The sequence below is a fragment of the Trachinotus anak genome, unplaced genomic scaffold, assembly GCF_046630095.1.
Source record: "Trachinotus anak isolate AG129_WGS33_773 ecotype Australia unplaced genomic scaffold, CSIRO_AGI_Tana_v1 ptg000032l, whole genome shotgun sequence".
Taxonomy (NCBI): Eukaryota; Metazoa; Chordata; class Actinopteri; order Carangiformes; family Carangidae; genus Trachinotus; species Trachinotus anak.
The window spans coordinates 6,756,904-6,775,583 of NW_027273883.1; the positions used below are offsets into that span (position 1 = coordinate 6,756,904).

Sequence of the window (18,680 nt, forward strand, 5' to 3'; positions counted from 1 at the left end):
CAGTTCTTTTTATTCCTTGAGCACTGTTCATTACTTAACGCACTGTTCTTTTCTTTGCAGAAAATGCAGAGCTGGTACAATGTAAGTATACATTACAGCCCCTCATTAAGAATCTTCACTCCAGGGTACTTGCTTTGCTGATGTTTGTCTGTTTTTAAGTTTCATGCGGGTGGAACCAGTTGACACAGTAAAATGCTAATCATTGGTGTTGAATAACTTAAGTGTTTATCCTTTAGATAAACACAGTGTTTTACTCACTTGCTTAGCCAAATATCCCAGTCTAGCCCAAGGCTACGGACTGCTATGCAGGCTAGTTGTGCATTAGAATACCATGTTCTCCTTTCTTTTTCCCATCCTCATCCTCAGGTTCTCAGTCCCACATACAAACAGCGGAATGAGGATTTTCGTAAACTCTTTAAGAAACTTCCTGACACAGAGCGACTTATAGTGGGTGAGTGAGACATAGAAGTGTCAAAGACATGCTGGCATATGATAAACTCTATGTGTGCTCTGCTCATGTTGGCTAAGCTACCTCCGTGTTACCACCACACACTCAAGAAGATGAAATACTCATCAAGCCAACGTCTTGAGTTGTTGAAATTATACAAGCAGAGTTAGTCTGTTGACCTCTCTTCTGTTCCTGCTTCTCTCCTCAGACTACTCTTGCGCTCTGCAGAAGGACATACTGCTTCAGGGCCGCCTTTATCTGTCAGAGAATTGGCTCTGTTTCTACAGTAACATCTTCCGCTGGGAAACCACTGTAAGTCATGCACACACTGTGTACACACTTGCACGCGCACAGGCAAACACATGCCTGTTGTAACCTGGTTGATGTCACACCTGCAATCTGATAAGAAATCATTTTAATGGACTTGTTTGCAGATCAATATAGATACGCTCAGGCCTGTGGGGAGATAATAGTATCATGCACAGAAGCACACACTGAAGCGTGCACATGGTAAACACGGCCTCTGTCCTTCTCTGTTCAGATCACTATCCTGCTGAAAGATGTGACCTCTATGACCAAGGAGAAGACTGCTAAGCTCATCCCAAACGCCATCCAGATCAGCACTGACAATGAGAAGGTCAGACTTGAGCACAGATAATAGTGGGCCGTAGTATTTTCATAGAATTGAAGACTTTCAATTTTACTCCATTATACACTGTCCTTTACAGTTTAAGTTAACGGCTGCTATAAAAGCATGAAAAGTGCAAGCTATTGATACTGTTGACTTCAGATTATCCTTTTTTTTTGCCAGTTAAGCAGTATGAAATGAGCTGACTCAACTTCTCCACTGAATGTGACAAAGCAAACATCCCAACAGAGGGAAAGCATTCGTCAAATCAACTGTCACATTTTTCTTTCTTCTTCCTTCCTTCCTACCCTCCCTCCTTCCTGTCCCACTGATATTTACCCTCTCAGCATTTCTTCACATCTTTCGGAGCAAGGGATCGCAGCTTCATGATGATTTTCCGTCTGTGGCAGAACGCTCTGTTGGACAAGGTACAACCTCCTCTCCCACCGCCCTGGTAGTTTATGCTGCTGCCTGATGTGACATGGCTAGTAGTTAACATCTTAGAATAGAACACAGTGTCAAGAAGCAGGAAACGGCCACAGACACAGGCTCGGGAGAACAAGTTAAATCACTGTTATTTGCTGAGTTTGAATACAGACATTTATTTGAACAGCGTTGGTGCCGAAACAGAGCAGCTCAGTATTAAAGCACAATGCAACAGATGGTGAAATGAAACTGCACGTGCAGCGGAAACATTACATGATGTGGACTTTATATCAGTGTCTGGAACTGACTTACTATTTCACCTGCAGAAGGCTGTCTGACAAAAAAATGGGTAGCTGCCAAGAGCAATCCACAGACGCTATGTTGTGGTTAGACTCAGAAGTGTTAGCTTCAAACTTACTTATTTGCTGATATGATGGATTAAATATAGTTTATTTGATATTAAAATTTTGATCATCATGGCGTTTTCCAATTCAAAAAGTCTGACAACAAGTTATAACTATTGTGAAATGTGAACCATATGCATTTATTCCCTGTATTATACAGATAATGAAGTGGTTATGTCCTGACTGGTTAGGTATTCCCATTTTTACTCATGTCCTATCATACTGACTACTTAAGCAGCACCTCATTAAGTGCTGCCACCCTGTTTACAGTTACAATTGATTGCCATCCAAGGGGCATTAATAATCAATATAAACTCTTCCACTATTCTGCACAATGAACAGAGGTGTCCCAGACTAGTTAATACACCTCACTGTGTCATGTAGTCATGGTTAGCCCCATTAGCTAAACACTCTGTACTACTACTACTACTACTACTACTGTACTACTAAACAAGAGATGAATGCAGGATATGGAGAGCTGTGGCTCTGTTGCGTAATAAATCATGGCAATGCATGGATCTAGGTGTCAGCAAATCAGTAATTCTAATTTAATGCATTAAAAACTGAATACATTATTATTTTCACAGTCTCTATCCCCCAAAGAGCTCTGGCACATCGTGCACCAGTGTTACGGCACTGAACTGGGCCTCACTAGTGAAGACGACGACTATGTCTCTCCCACCGCCGAACACATGAACGGCCTACTGTGAGTGTTCATGTGTGAAAACATGATAGTATATGGCAGAGTGTGTGTTATTTGAGAGGCTTATATTGCGGATGCATGCGTGTATGCTTGTCAACACACATAAATATACTTTTCACTCAATACTATTGGTTGTCTATTGAAAAAAAAAGTACTTGGAGAGTGACAGAGAGGCTAAATTGTAATTTTATTGTGGGTCCTTGCTAAAACACAAAAAGTAGCAGAAAAAACACGCTCATCAGGTTCTCAGGTTGCATGTAAGCATGTTTGTGTAAATATGACCAGACCAACTGATATACGTGTAGCTTGAGGGATTAATTTGCTCTTTCTTTAACCAAACATGTGGATCCTTGCTAACTAGGAAACAGGTGTTGTTTGTGTGTGTGTGTGTGTTTTGTTTTTATTTTTTGCAGACATTAAGTTTAGATTTAAAAATGTATGTCTTTAATGTTAGCCAGCATAATGATTGCATTAAATTCCTGGTTGGTTAAAGATTTTCTCAACCCGCACTCAAGTTCTCTAACAAACAGTTTCTCACACAGTTTGATTTTCTCTGTATGTGTCTCTGTTTCACTCTGTCTCACTTCCTCTCCCTCCATTCCCCAGGCCAGGAGACGAGTCAGTGTCGGTCACAGATCTACTAGACCTGAGCTCAGTGTCAGTTCCCTCTACAGGCAGCTCTCCACCTCCCCTGGTGCCCTGCGGTCCAACCAGCCCTTCCTCTGCTACAAACCTCGGAGGCTCCTCTCCCCCTTCCTCTGTCTCCTGCCTGCCCATAGAGGTGCCTTCCTCATCTGGACGCAGACTCAGCTCTGACCCTCTCGAACCCAGTCCGCCCAGCTCCCACAGCTCTTTGCCATCCACCACTCCCACCAACGCCTCTGCCTCCGCCTCTGCTCCGGCTTCTGCTGCTGCCTCCTTTGTGAGTGTTTTTCTTGACATATACACGTATTTAGGCTGCAGTAATAATGCTGCAGTTGTCTTTAATGTAGTGTAATGTTCAGTCAGATGGCTTTAGAGGTTCTGTTTTTTTCTGTTACTTTGTGTATTTCAGTTGTGCAAGAATAATAAAAGACTTGCACCACCTGCGAAGCTGTTATTGTTATGCATATCAAAAACAGGTTATCCCATATTGTTATGGACTCTCTGTACATTGCCTCTGCTTCAACTAAGCAGAGACGTCAACTTTAATAATCAGCCTCAACACAGTTGGAGCAGAAAAGTCTACTCACTTATTCATTTGCTCCTGCTGTTTGTGTTATCATCAGCCTGATATTTGCAGACAGCTGGCGTTGGCCACGTGGCGGAGATGGACTGAATAAAGTCGAATCCACACACTGCTCCATTGACATACCTCATCCACAAACACAAACCAAGAGCTTAGATCAATGTGCAGAGTACAGTATTTTTTTCAGTCTGTCTCTCTCATAGACGTAACTCCTAAATTTACTACAAGAAAACCTGAGCCAGCTTCCCACCAGGAAACCAAGGCTTTGACAGTCCCATACAGATATGCATAACTCCTCTCAGAATTTACAGGACTGTTTTGACTCAACACTGCTAATGTAACAGCTGTTATTTTCATTACTTTTTGCATCAAAATACCCTGTTTGTGCACCTTCTAATTACTTGATTTTCACAATACACAAGACATTTTGCACTATGTGCAAAAACAACATTTAAACCTACAACAATTCTTCTGTGTTTGTGTAATGTCACTGTGTTAGTAAGTAAATAGTGGTATCTAGCCAGTTATGATTCAAGTTGTACTTGCCAAACAAGTCTGATTTGTACATATCCAATACAAGCCAGCATCAGCAGGGCTCGGTAGTACTTTAATCTGTCAGTTGGAATTGCTCTCCATCCATTATTCACTGACTCTTGAAATACTACTTTGTGTCTTTGTAAAGCCTTGATACAAATCCATCCTTGTTTATACCTGTGATTGTTTTTTCTGTTAACTGAATTCAAGTGACTGTACTTTACAACACAGACACTTGATTACAGAAATGAATAACCTCAGCCAAGTCAGGTTCATTAGTACAGCATCTTTCTAACACAGCAGCCATGCTTGGATAAGCATGGCTGTGAGACTTTTAATGGTATCGAAACTAATAATAGAACTAAACAAAACATTTTGGACAAAAAAAAAACAGAATGTAAATGAGTAAGGTGTAGAGGAAGAGTGTGTAGCTGTTCAGGTTGTCCAATCAATTCTGCTCAAAAACAGCTTCTGCGGTTGTTTCTCTGCAGTATTGAGCTTGATATGGACAGATCAAGCCCAAGCCAAGCTACAGTGAATAAATGGAGTGCTGTGTTGACTCTGTGCCGGTTTCAGATTAATTGCACGGCTGCAGTGGTATGTCTGTACAGGCTGCGTCAACACGAGGTCAGCCCAGCTGAGGCCTCTTTCGTCTCAAGTCATATGACAATGGGGTGATTTCCCTACAAACCTCTTGCTAACTGTCCTCTGGTGTTTTTTCTTTTTTCCCTCACTGCGCTAGAATCTGGAAGAGGGTGGGGACAGCCAGTCTGAGTCAGCCAATCACATGCTGCCCGCACCAACCACCAGTCTGGGAAACCTCTCCTCATTGGATATCACCAACGATGAGGAATTACCCACAGATCCCAGCAACTCCTCTGACACGCAAGAAGAGAGTGAGTGTTGTTTAGGTATCGGTACATTCCCCCACAAGAACCCAGCTGAGATGAGAAAGTGTAAATTAAATGAATATGAGATGAAATTAGAATATCAATATTTTAATGATAACTTTTTAAAACAATATTTGATGTTAGTAATGTGAATTGAGTTGACTAAAAATGAGGGAAAACGTCTTGAAGCACTATCTTGAGACACTAATGTGATGTCTTTTATGATGCTATGTGAGAAGGATTTAAACTCTGGTCAAGGACACTGCTAAATGTCACTATACTGAGATCTGTAGAATGATGCTGGATGATATACATTTGGCGGTCAACCTAGAAGTTGGCATCAAACTGGTTCCCTTGTCAAAAAGCCAATAGGATTTTTACATTTACATTTGGATTATAGCAGAAAATAACCTCTGTGACAAACAAAAGTTTATGACACTTTCACATTTTGTTTAGCAAGATGAAGAATTTTTGAACCCTGGATAAAATCGCCTAAAGTAAAAACCTAATGTTAGGCTATGAACAAACTACACCACAGTGCATGACTTCAGCGTCACCACCACTAAGCTTCCAACTTATCATATAGTAAGTATAGTATAGTGATAGTTTGTAAGAGTGCGAGTATAAACATAACAAGGCTGTAAAGTTGGCAGATCGGTTTTTGTGTTCGGCATGATGATTTTTAATGTCCTTAACAACCTCTCCTGTCTCATTTAGCCCACAACCATCCTATTTTAAGACACACAAAAGCTTATTACTGAAGTGTTTTATGTTGTAGAGTAAAACGTGACAATGTCTTGAGCTTGTGTTAACCACAGACCTTATTTCAGGCATCTAACCAAAAATCCATTCAAAAAAACCTATTTACTTTGCGATGAGGGAACAGGAAGTTCTGTTATTTTCCCTTGCTCTTGAGCTCTGTGAAAGATGAGGGTTTTTTGGTCCATTGCCTCCACCTCTTCTTTCCACATCAACAGTAATTGCAGGGAGGATTTACACGGTGTGATTTACTGCTCTGTGGACGAATCTGTCCTGAGCTAAATCAAAGATTGCCTTTGGAAGATTATGTGCACCATCGTCAAAGATACTGTGCATGTCATTAAACTCCGGTTTATGGCAGAGTCAGATAATTAACCAGAAAATCACCTCCAAGCTGACAAGATAATGATATGATTGCCTGGAAGTTTAATATGAAGTAGAGAGAGCTTATCTCAGAAGATTTAAATGAATAACCAGAAACTGCTCGGTTTGCTTTCACCCATTCATGAATAAGCAAAGACAGACAGCAGCAATCTGTGTCACTGCTAGAGTAAGTGTGATTATTATAATGTTGAATTTACCTCTAAAATACTCATACTTAGGTGTCTTAGTGTTTACATTATACTGGCAAAGGTGTAACGTTACATTTGGATGCATTTTTAGAAAAAAAAAAAACATACTAAGATGACCAGAAAAAGAAGCATAAAGATGAATCTTAAGAAAAGTAAATCTTTAATGTCTTTTTCTTGACATTAAGGTGAAGTGGAGTCGTTCTGTGCTGACCTCAGCGGGCGGCTGCACATCAACACTGTGGTCCGCATGAGTGTAGACAAGCTGCACGACCTGCTCTTCTCTGCTGACACACACTTCATCCAGCACCTCTTCTCTCAGCGGCACTTCACCGGTGGGTTAAACACACAAATGCGCACACACACACACACACACACGTACATATATCAGGGTTAAAACTTTGTATATGCTTGCACAGTGTTAATGTGAAAATACAGATTTTCTCTAGGATCACACAGCTCCCATTCATTTTTAATGATGGAATATTGAAACACTTGAGACATTTTTTCTTTTTTTGTGGGTATTTGATCTCATGTTTGGGAGATCTCTGTGAGATCTTTCGCACACTGTGAAATTGTGTTTAGCTTTGATTATGTCACGGTAAATTTTCCAGAATGCAACTTGCGTTGACTTGTTGCATAACATGAAGTACAAGTGAGCGAGTTTTTCCTGTTGAGACACTGACAGTTAAAGCCCAGTGCTTGTTGTTGCTCTGCTGTTCACTGGACCATTGAGGCTGCCATCAGTGGAAAAATCAGTCACACTTTCGCTCTCTGTGTGTCTCACTAGAACCTGATGTTTGCTGTCAACGTTTTAGATAACATGACATTATTCTGCCTTTAAATTCAGATGTGAAGAAATACACCTGCAAAGGTCTCTACGTGTTTTAAACTGTAGAAACATTTTTTTGTGACGTTCTCCATTTGAAACTAGCTGTGTTGAGAGCTGCTCTGCCACTCGGTCCAGATACAAATGTGATGACTTACCCCCCACCCCTCAGAGACAGGCTGTAGCCCACTATATTGTCCCACTAATGAGGGTGTCACACTAGCTTTTTATGCTGTGTTAGCCACCATTTATCATTGTTTTTTTCATGCTTTGTCACTGTACTGTGTTTTTTTTTTTTTTTTTTTTTTTTTTTTTTTTTTTTTAGTTTGAAGTCATCCTTGTGTAAATGCAGTGTGTATTCTAGACATTTTTCAGTAGTTTAAACAAGGCCAGAGATGAAGCTGTGGAGTTGGTTTGGCCAGTGGCTACCCCAGCCAGAGGCCCAACCTGCAAGGGAACATTGTGTAGCTCTAATTGGGGCATTTCTTTCTGTTTTTTTTTTTTTTTTTTTTTTAGAAGGGAGTGTGGTTTGATCCTCTCTTTTCCCCTCTCTCTTCCTCCGGATCTCTGCTCTCTCCTTTTCATTCATTAATTCTTATCCTCTCGTGTCCTTTTTCCTCCCTCATGTTCATAAAATATCTTGGAACTTGGTGTCTCCTGTTCTCTTGACTTACTCATGTGCTTCGTCTCTTTTCTCCCTCTCTCTCAGACCTGTCAGTGGGTGAATGGCAGCAGGACAGCAGCAGTGGGAATACCAGCCGTGTGCTCAGCTACACCATAGCTCTCAACAACCCCCTCGGCCCTAAGACTGCCCCTGTGGTGGAAACGCAGGTCAGTCCTTGACAAATACTGGCCTTTTGTAGTTGAACTATTTAGACCTTTGATGCACATACTCTGTTAAAATAACTCGACAGGAACACTGCTCTTACTCAGCCTGAACTTTCTGTACAGTTTAATTTGGGGATCTTTTGATTTTTACTTCGTATCGGTTCCAGTGTTGGGCCCAGTTAAGTTTCCAGTGCATGTTTCAGTGCTAAAAGTGATAACAAAAACGACACATCATGAAAACAAATCAAGAATCTAACCCAGAATGATTTGGAAATGATGTTACTGTCTACTCAAACCGAATCATTGCTGCTAGAACAAAATAAAACAAATAAAACTAGAACTTGGCTATAACTTCAAGTCCTTCAGTTACAACATGGTAATATTTTATTTATTAAAATATTTATCAGCCTTAGGCACCATTTTTCCCTCAAAGGATTTTGAATCATCTTAGTTTTCAGAATTAATTAATCCTATTTTTTTTCTAGCACCTATGTTAATTTCCTTGCTGTGGTGATATATTACTGCTATATTTATACAGAGCTTTATACCTTCTGTGACAGGGTCATTGAATGATATATTGGAAGTGGTGGTGGTTTTTTGACAGCTCATCAATCTTGGGTAGTATTAGTTGTTGTATTGATTTTTTCACCTCTGAAGCAGAAACTTATTCACACTGACTACAGGAAAGAAAACTGTAGAAACATATAACCAGATGAGTTTCCACATCCTTAACTATCCACCTCCACTTCTGTTTTTGCTTTCAGACGTTGCATAAGAGCAGTGCCCGGGGCGAGTGCTATGTGGTGGACTCCGAGGTCATCACCTCAGGCATCCCCTACCAGGACTACTTCTACACGGTCCACAGATACTGCCTCACCTCCATCAACAAGCACAAGAGCCGGCTCAGGTAGGTTTGTTGTGGCCTGTCGTGGGTTAATCCGTGCACCCACAGACTATGAAAACCACAGTCAAATCAGAGGAGCCACAAGTATCATACTCGAGATTACACTCATGTTGAATGTGTAGCTATGAGGGCTCAGTTAGATCCTCCCACTGTTACTTTATTTGGTTTAAACGGGGACGTTGTATGTGTTCAATTTATTCAACTTAATGCACTGATTATACATGCAACACAAAATATCACTTTTGTAGGTTTCACAATTGGAAAAAAAATGCTTGTGTGACTCAAAATTACATTGACAATTCTTTGTTAAATAGAAAGGACTAAGACTAAGACTCATGATTTTTTTTCTAAACATGATATAAAGATTAACAGCTCCAGTAACATCAGTGGAGAATGAAGTGAACAGGATGAGTGGAAAATGTATGAACACTGAAAGGGCCACAAACGCTGACTCAGTTGGTACACCTGAGCAGCTGCATAGCACAGGTGTTGGGTTTTCCTACTGATGACCCACAGCACTGCTCTGCTTGCCAGTCTCTTGCAAGACGAAGAAAAGGACAGAATTAAACACAACTCCAAACACAGGAGAGAAAATACTGCTATGTTTCATCACCTCTTTACATGTGATCCTTGTTTACACATGTGCTGTCAGGTCGCAGCAAAAATAAATGATGCAAACTATAATTGAGTGGCTAGGTCCTTTACCTTGGGGACCAGAAACTCTCACTGGTATATGAGATAATCCCATCTGACCTTTCTCTCTCGTTTCATCCAGACTCCTTTGCACCTAACAGGTGTCTAACTGGTATTTTTTATAGATGCCTTTTTCTCACTTCTGCAGACATATGGCCAAACATATTGTACATAAGTTGATGACACATCAGCATATTTCCCGTATTTCCAGCAATGAGGTTTAAATATTATTGTCAAACACATCTCTTGATGTCAGCTTCACAGGATGAAAGAGCAGTGGCATCTTTCGTAGCATATTGCAGCAATGTTCAACAGTCACAGAGGAAGAAAAAGAAGAAGGAGACATTCGTTTCTCCAGTGGCCTCAATAGACGATTATGCAATGTGGCCACAAGACATGTTTCGTTCAAGTAAGGGCTTCGACTGTCTCACACAGCCCTTACACGGGGCTGTATCCCTAGATGCCTTTTATTTGGAGCCTTTTTTTCCACTAACAGTCTGATATAATCTGAATCCAAAAAATAAGATGAATAATTTAATAAATAAATTGATTTCATTCTGTTGTAGGGAATTTGGGTAAATTTTAAATGATGAAAATTTGTCCCACAAACATTTCCTCTGATTACTTACTGCTCACATGGTACAGTGTGTAGTCTCTTTGTGATCATGCTTGCCAAGTTCTCTGGAGAGACAAACCACTCCCTCCGCTCTCGTTTGTCATCTGCAACTTCACTTTACCGGCAATAGTGAGGCCAGCCTGACCAACATGAATCTCTGTGACTGAGTGAGTGATGAAGTTGTTGACTGCATGTTGGAGTTTCCCCATTGGCTGTTGCTCTTTCAGAGTGAACTGGCACGAACAGTTTCTATTACGTCATCAGGGGGGTGTTTACGAGCAGTGTTGTCAACACTGCTTGTCGCTAGATTTACCAACTTTTCAGAGTCTTTTAGCGACGTTTTTTCCCCAAAAGCATCTAGTGACAAATATAGCGCCTTTTTGGACAAACCTTAGCTATTTTCTGTAGAAGGTCGTTGCTGCGAGAATGGCTTGGAAGTGACAGCTGGTTAACATATTTTCGTAATGGGCTGCGTTTCAGTGAAGATTTCATACCTGTTCCGTTGTCTGACAACAGAAACAGAAAAACTTGTAAATGAGAACAGCTTTATTTGCAATTCAGCTGTATTTAGATTCTGTATATGTGAGCACAGAGAGGAGGAGAGAAGCAAACAGATGAAGACTGAAACTATCCGACACTAGGCTGAATGCAAATAAAACACAACGCTGTCATGAATATGCTAATTAGCATGTTATGTCATCTTGCAACTTTTCTAGCAGGTTTTGGTTTTGTTTATAGTGGTTCCTCAACATTTATCAACTATGTCCTCAATTTTGCACATTGACCATCCACTGTCCAGCTATACAGTAGGTTTTGACCTAATCTTGTTTAGAAAGCATCTGTGAATAGGTCATGGTTGCTATTTAAAAGTCTTAGTGTTCAAAAACTCCAGTAGTAGTATAATCTGGCACACACACACACACAACACAACACAGGTCGATCATATTCTAAACTTTGACGCACTGTGATTGGCATGTTGTGCATGTTTTCTGATTGCTGTCTTTGGAACATGGATACCTATATCCTTCTATTTCTATGTAGGTTTTAAGCAGGGTGTGTTTGCTTTTCCTCTGCCCAGAGTTTCCTCAGACATCTGCTACCGGAAGCAGCCGTGGAGCCTGGTGAAAGCATTGATTGAAAAGAACACCTGGAGTGGCATTGAGGAGTACTACAGACACATGGGTGAGTCACATTCGACTGTATCTTTGTATACACACAACCTGTGGAAACTTACCCATTCAGGCATACTTCCCTTTTGTAAATAACCTAACAAAAACAAAGTGAAACAGCATATGCAAGGCGTAGTTGATATGAAAGCCAAAATGCAGTTTCATGTTGGTATGTTGAAAATGCGGTCCATTTACTATTTATCGTTCATGTGAGCCACTTCTGTTTTCTTCTGTCAACTAGTTGGATGTTGACCGACAGTTTATGGTTTATGTACATTTTGATCTGACAGTTAAAATTAACAATCACAAAGTGAGAAGATGTTATTCTTGGGTAGAGTTGAGGCTTTTAGAACAAGGAATGGTTGTTTTAAATTGGTAAATATTGGTGTCGTTACAGTGCATGAATTTTAGAACCAATACCACAATTTTTTTTGATAGCTTGATTTGACTTAATATTCCTCTGAACTCAAAAATCAATCAAAACTTGGAGGATGTTTGATAATACTGAGCAGACAGGTCTGTCTCTGTTTGGCGGTTTAGCCATATATAGAGGATGTTGTGAGAGTTTAGTGGATTACGTGTATTTTAATTGCTCCATCTATTTCTTTCCATACAGAGAGTGAGGTGTGCAAGCTGGAGACACTACTGCAGTCTGAGGTTTCTGTGGTGACAACAGGCGAGGCAGTTGGTGCTGATGCTGCCAAGACCCCACCGGCCCTGCGCCGCCGCAAACGCACCTGCCCCCGACGACAGGGCGAGAGGGAGAGAGAGAGGGATGGAGGAGGGGTGGGCACCGGAGAGCGAGGGGACAGAGGAGTCGGAGAGGAGAGGGAAAGGAGAGAAGCCAGTAAGTCAGCCAGGATGCAGTTATTGAGAGGCTTTGGGTCAATGCTGGAATTTCAATCCATGCCACCAACATTGACGGCCAATCTAAAAGCCTGACTCCATCTACTGTGAAATACTGTCCTCTAGTGGTTCTGTTTGTAGTTCCTCTTTGATCCTTGAGCATAAAGGTGCCCTGCGGAGTTTTCACTAATGTTAGTTATAAAGTGTTTTTTGTTGACTCTTAACACAACCTGGATGGAAAATCCCCAGCACTATAGTTCTAGACCCTTGACCTTAAATGAATCAGATTAAAGGAAGTAAATGTTTTTATTGGTTAATACATCCATCCACCCATCCACTTACTGCTGCCATGTCCACGCCATATTTAATGATTAACTATATTATGAGGAATATTCCAGGAAGTAATGACAGAAATAAATGTAAATAAGCTGACATTTATTTCACCTTGCACTGTAAATAATTCAAGGCCTCACCAAAACTCATTGTGTGTATCTTTGAGGTGCAACAAAAGTGTTATATTTATTTCCTTCCTCATAAAATATTTGCAAAACAGATAAAAAAAAAAAAAAGTGTTTTAAATCCTGTATTGTTTACATCCCTGTTTACTGGTTTATAGTCACCCCCTCCCGCCTGTAGATCACTTGTGGACCATTGGTAGGATTGTGCATGGCTTGAATGTGTGTCCTTGTGCAAATGCATGTGACAAACAATACAGGGGGTCCACACAATAAAAACTGCTGCAGAGCGCTACGAGAGAAACTCCACAGGGAACCTTTTAATTGGATGTCAGGAAATCTTGAGAGCAATTTTCAGACAAACTTAGAAAGTTAAGTTAAAGTTAAAAATATAAAGTTAAGTTAAATTCATAAATGGATCATTTTACTGAAATAAATAAGTTTTGGCTCATGGATGTAGTATTTTAAGAAATATTAAGATATAATTATTGCTGTGGGAAATGTACACCCACAACCCTAAACCCTTTGTTTTTTTTTAAGGTGCTCAGTATATGAAGCTGGGAGAGCGTTCACGTGGTGGAGGACACAACAGTATATCCACCATCCTCCTCATCGTCAGCTTCATGTAAGTTCAAGTGTGTGTTTGTGACCCTGAGTCCGTGAATAACACCAGACTTTGAGAGTCCCTGTTCTGACCTTCCCCTCTGGCTATTTTAATTCAAGACTGTTTCTGGCATGTTTATGTTTTACTACACACTACATTTCTAAATAGAGATTTTGTTATATAAGAAAGGGAGTGCACAGTTATAGAGTGGAAATCGGTACAGTCAGTACACATAAAAGCATGTGTGTGTCCTTGCATGTGATCCTCCTCCTTAGTAATACAGTACTTCCTTTCCTATGTTGTGTAATACAGTGGCTATTCAGGACCTCCTACCTAATCAAATCTGTGGTTTGATTGTATAGTATTGATTATATTAGCTCTCTGCTCCTCTACCCATGTCTGAATGCTCCCTCATCCAGACATGTTGGATATGGATCTTCTGCATACTAACAGCTTCACAATGCCTTTCTTGCTATTTCTCTTCTTTTCCCTCCTTTCTGCAATACTTCTTGTGCATAGGATCTGTATCAGGTTCGTATAAGAGGCTTTGATTTTATACCAGTGGCTGCATTAAATATGAACTACGTATGAAAACAATTTTCTCACAGGAAAAATCCACCGTTGAAATCTGTTAAGGTGCATTCAGATTCAATGTGAAGCAAATTTGTGTTTCCACCAGCACAGTTCGCTTTGCATGCTCAACACTGTTGTGCATGATCACTGTACATCAGGGAGGATTCTGTGACATCTTACGCACTTTTTTGGTGCATCCACTGTCAAAAAACAGGTCTTAACTAGATTTCAGATGCAGGTTCAAAATGAAGCTAGAGAGCTAGAATAGACCAAGACTTTTTATGGCTGCATTGCATTGCATTCTGGTCTACAGTAGCTACTGTCTGTGGAGAAACTGGTATTGTGTCAGAAATATATGATTGTTGACTGATGTTGCAGACTGGGGAGTCTCGGAAAAAGTCTTTATTTCACTATTGATTAATTGAGCTAGCAGGTCACAACATCTACATCTGAGCAAAAATACAGCTCAAGAATACAACATGTATATCGGCAGTAGTTATTTGCGAGACTAGTATTTGCATCAGGATGGATTTTTCCTGTAACAAAATTACAGTGTGTTATTATTGAGAGCTGGGCTGTGAGTAAATGAACCTTGAGGGCAATTACAAACCCTGAAATATTTTTATGCTCATTTTGTTCCATTAATTTCGGCTTTTTTTTTTTTTTTTTGTTATATCATATCTTGTGCGTCATTTAATATTTTTTACCATTCTTGAGTGTTTTCATACCAGTTGGTAAAGCTTGAAATCTCTCCCCTCTCTCTCTGTCCCATCAGTCTGGTGGTGCTGGTGGCGCTCAACATGCTGCTGTTCTACAAGCTGTACGCTCTGGAAAGAGCGGCCCATACACTGGAGACGTGGCACTCCTATTCTGTTGCTGACAGGTAAACACACCTCACTGTTTTCCATACAAATCCTTGACTCTGTGTTATCTCCGTTCCTCACCCAGCGGGATCGTGGTGTTAATTGGTGTTTGGTCTCAGGCTTATGGAGTTATTCCTGTGGGATCTGAGGTCTGTAATGTCCCTCGGAGTTGTAAGTTACTGCAGAGCAACAAAATAGTTGGTTGCCTTTTCAAGGTTAAGTTGATTAAAATGAATTTAAAACAGCTTTAATTTGTATTTTTGTTTAAACAATGAATCACATGACCACATGTATGTGAAAGGGGTCACTTCTAATGATGAACCCACAAAGAATTATCATCTGACTCTACTGAGCGTTGTGGTGTCCTTCAGCTCATTGTTTTGGTTTTCTGACCCACAGCTTCATTGTTTTGATTCACTCTCGCCGCTCTCATCATTGCTGCTTTTGGCCACAGCTGTTTTCAGTGAAAAAGCTCTAAAAACCCACTGCACACTACCACCTCAGCACCAAATGGCAAACAGACAAAGCTAGCGACAAGCTGGTGAACCTAGTGAAGTATTCAGCAGCTAAACAGCCTCATATTTCCCTCAGGAGTCAGTGGAGAGCGAACAAAAGCTAAAAGGAGCTTAAATATAGAATTTACATTCATTAGATGAACACAAACACTTATGTTGCTCTGTATTTGCTGGATGTGTAAACAGGCAACTGTTTGCTAACTAGTTCACCACTAGTTAAAAGATAATATGTCACCTAACGCGATTTCTGCTGCCCCCTAGCATAGGTGTAAAAATTATGTCTACTGGCTACAAACATTGTAATGACTCTGTACTTATCTTGTTCTCTCTCAATACCTCTTCCTCCTCCCTCTCTGTCTCTTCTCCTCCTGTTTTCGCTCCCCCCCTCTCCTCAGTCCCTTGCCCCAGACGGCTGGAGAGTGGGCTCAGGTCTTGCAGCTCCAGAGGCAGTTTCACCAGGCTCAGCTCAGCAAGTGGCAGCAGATCCTGCAGTCCTCTGTCACACTTCTCGACCAGGTATGTGTTTTCATTCTTGGTCCATGAAGCAAAATGCTTGTAATGCACATCTGCAGGGAGACCAGGCAGCAAGAAGACGCATATGCACAAACACAAACTGCTTATGCGCATAATGTCCTGGAGCTCGTCACTGCATTATGTAATTCATTATGTCTGACCTGACCTCTCTCTCACTCCCATCTCATCACCCCGACCATGTTTATCTCCCAGATGAAGCAGTCTTTAGAAAAACTCCACCGGGGTATTGTGGTCCCAGAGGTGCAGCAGGAGCCGTCCGCTGACACCGTCACAGACTCCCTGAATGAGCCCTGAGCCCTACCTCTTCTGGTCAACACCACTCTGTTCCCCACCTCTAAATACACTCTGGTGGATGCTCTTTTCCCTCCCTCATTTCCAAATTGAAAACCAGGTGTGGGAAATGCAGGGGGGCTGGGACTACATTACCCACAACTCCTGACTGACTTGAAATGGCAACGTTCGCCTTCAGCCTCAACCAGTAACAACTTCAGTGAACTCATTCAGACTGGAAGCTATCAGGACCACAGCAATAATCAACCTACAGCTGCAAGTCATCTGTATGCAGTGTGTGGAAATGGGCCACTGGTGGGCTGATTCACACCGTACACTCCTCAAGAATCATAGAGACATTTCAAAATTGCCAACTGTGTTTCAGAATAACTTTAATTCAGACCTCCTTTCCAATTTTTATGACTATCACAGACTTCAGTTTCTCTTCTGACCTGCGACATTTCACAGATTCAGTGATTCTGGAAAGTGGGAGCTCTTCCTCCAAGTCCCGGGAACAGTTAATATACCCTTGCCTCTAGTGAATGCCTGCTGAAACAAAAAGGGGAACACCACCCGCTGTGTGGATGTGAGGAAAGAAAAGAGAGTGCTGACAGGAGCAGGACGCCTCTCTCGCTATTTCTGCCAGAGAATTTTTCTTTTTTCTTCCATGTCTGAGTCACCCCCCACCGCCAGAGGCTCTCAGTCCTCTGCGAAAGGAATGACGAACATTTCAACACCAGACACTTTAGTCTTCACCCTGATTTTTAGATGGAAATCCCACATCTGAAGATAAATCCCAAACACACTCCCACTCCTCCTGTTCCTGTCGGGGTTTTATCTTTTTTCAAAATCACTGTGTTGGGTCGTTTGTTAGGACATCAAGCTGTTTCTCGGACCTTAACAGTATTTATTATTACCAATGACTCTTGATCTCAAGTCCTGTCCTGCTCTTAAGAAGTCATGTGGTGGGTATTTTGTGCTCTGATTTGCTGTTGCGGTGCGGACCAACAGGAGCTACACGAGAGTGATTACTGGTCACAGCAATAATGACAATAGTGATTCTAGTACTTTTTGAATGTTGCAAACAAAGTAGTATATAATTATAATAATAATAATGAGGGTGAATTGTGCGTGAATGTGTGTAGAAGCAGTGAAAAAAAAACAAGCAAAGTTTTTGACTTGACGGAAGTATGCGTGTGTCCTTACTGTTACATTTTCAGATGTTACATTTTCATTATAGCGTTTCTTTGTACATATATATATATATTTTTTTCTTTTTTTTGAGATTTCTTTTTCAGGTTTGGTCGTTCACTCTTTGTATCACAGAGCCAGACTGTAACAGTTCAGGATTTACCGTAGACTTGATTAGGTAGAAACTTAGAATATCAGAACAGTCAGCTACTTATGGGCCAGACATTTCAAAATAAAAGGACCAACCAGAATTTTGCAGGCCCAGGTGAAGAAAAAAGGGAATCTGTTTTGCAGTATTGTTTTTTTTGTGTGTGTGTTTGTAAGATTAATTTGACTTGTCTTCTCTTTTTATCGAATTCCTTTTTCATTTTGTCTTTATTTTTTGTCATCTTTATTTGTTGTTTATTTTCAGTCCGTTCTCTCCGTTCACTTTATTTTTGGCCTCTGATGTAAAAACATCACACGCATCTGAACTCCTTCTATTTCTTCTTCTTCTCATCACTCAACCCTACTCTTCCTCTCTTGCCTCCGTGTGCTCGCTCTTCCCCATCACCCGCTCTCTCTCTCTTTCTCTCTCTCTCTCTCTCTATGTCTATTTCACTGAAAATAGCAGCTACAGAAGCATGTGGGCCCTGCTGTGCATGGCCATCCGTGGATAACAAAAGGATGTAATATTTATTTAGGGAGGGAGGGAGGGAGGGGGGAGGGCGGTCTGGGTTGGGGGAGAGAGAGAGAGAGAGAGACGCCTGAGGAGCGGGGATGAGAATGTACTGTAAAGATGTGATTGTACACCACGCCATGGAGAGAAATGAAAAGTTCTAAAACATGCAACAAGTCCTCACTCGTCTTTGAGTCTGTGTGTGTCTGTACCTTGAAAAGTGTTTGATTCAAATACGGCTTCAACTAATCATTGTTTTTATTGTCAATACATCTGTAGTTTTCTTTGTAGTTTGGCTGACAAAATATAGTAAATATAGACAAAATATAGTGTCAAAAAAAAATACTGTCAGAGAAATCAGGAATATTTGTCATTTTTGCTTGCTAAATGACTGAAACTATTGATTACCAAGATAGTTTCCAATTCCATTCCAACTCTAAGTAAACACTGGGCAGCTAAGATAAAGTAAAAAGCCTTTGCTTGATTAAATCAGGGAAAAATATCAGAGTTCACACAATGATAAGATATCAGCTTCTGTAACTC

At 40.8% G+C, this 18,680-nt stretch overlaps 1 protein-coding gene across 5 annotated transcripts in view; it reads left to right on the forward strand.

Moving 5' to 3' along the window:
• Positions 1-17,940, forward strand: part of gramd1a (GRAM domain containing 1A) — a 30,952-nt gene extending 13,012 nt beyond the window's left edge. For all 5 annotated transcript variants that reach the window (XM_071468539.1, XM_071468540.1, XM_071468543.1 and 2 more), the window contains 17 exons: positions 61-81; positions 367-451; positions 657-760; positions 990-1,085; positions 1,424-1,504; positions 2,494-2,612; positions 3,216-3,531; positions 5,114-5,267; positions 6,778-6,924; positions 8,128-8,249; positions 9,011-9,153; positions 11,538-11,641; positions 12,245-12,475; positions 13,470-13,554; positions 14,882-14,989; positions 15,880-16,000; positions 16,211-17,940. In XM_071468539.1, coding sequence (XP_071324640.1) covers positions 61-81; positions 367-451; positions 657-760; positions 990-1,085; positions 1,424-1,504; positions 2,494-2,612; positions 3,216-3,531; positions 5,114-5,267; positions 6,778-6,924; positions 8,128-8,249; positions 9,011-9,153; positions 11,538-11,641; positions 12,245-12,475; positions 13,470-13,554; positions 14,882-14,989; positions 15,880-16,000; positions 16,211-16,312 — 2,139 coding nt within the window. In that variant the 3' untranslated portion in view covers positions 16,313-17,940. The remainder of the gene's footprint in view (positions 1-60; positions 82-366; positions 452-656; positions 761-989; positions 1,086-1,423; positions 1,505-2,493; positions 2,613-3,215; positions 3,532-5,113; positions 5,268-6,777; positions 6,925-8,127; positions 8,250-9,010; positions 9,154-11,537; positions 11,642-12,244; positions 12,476-13,469; positions 13,555-14,881; positions 14,990-15,879; positions 16,001-16,210) is intronic.
• The last annotated feature ends 740 nt before the right edge of the window (positions 17,941-18,680 follow it).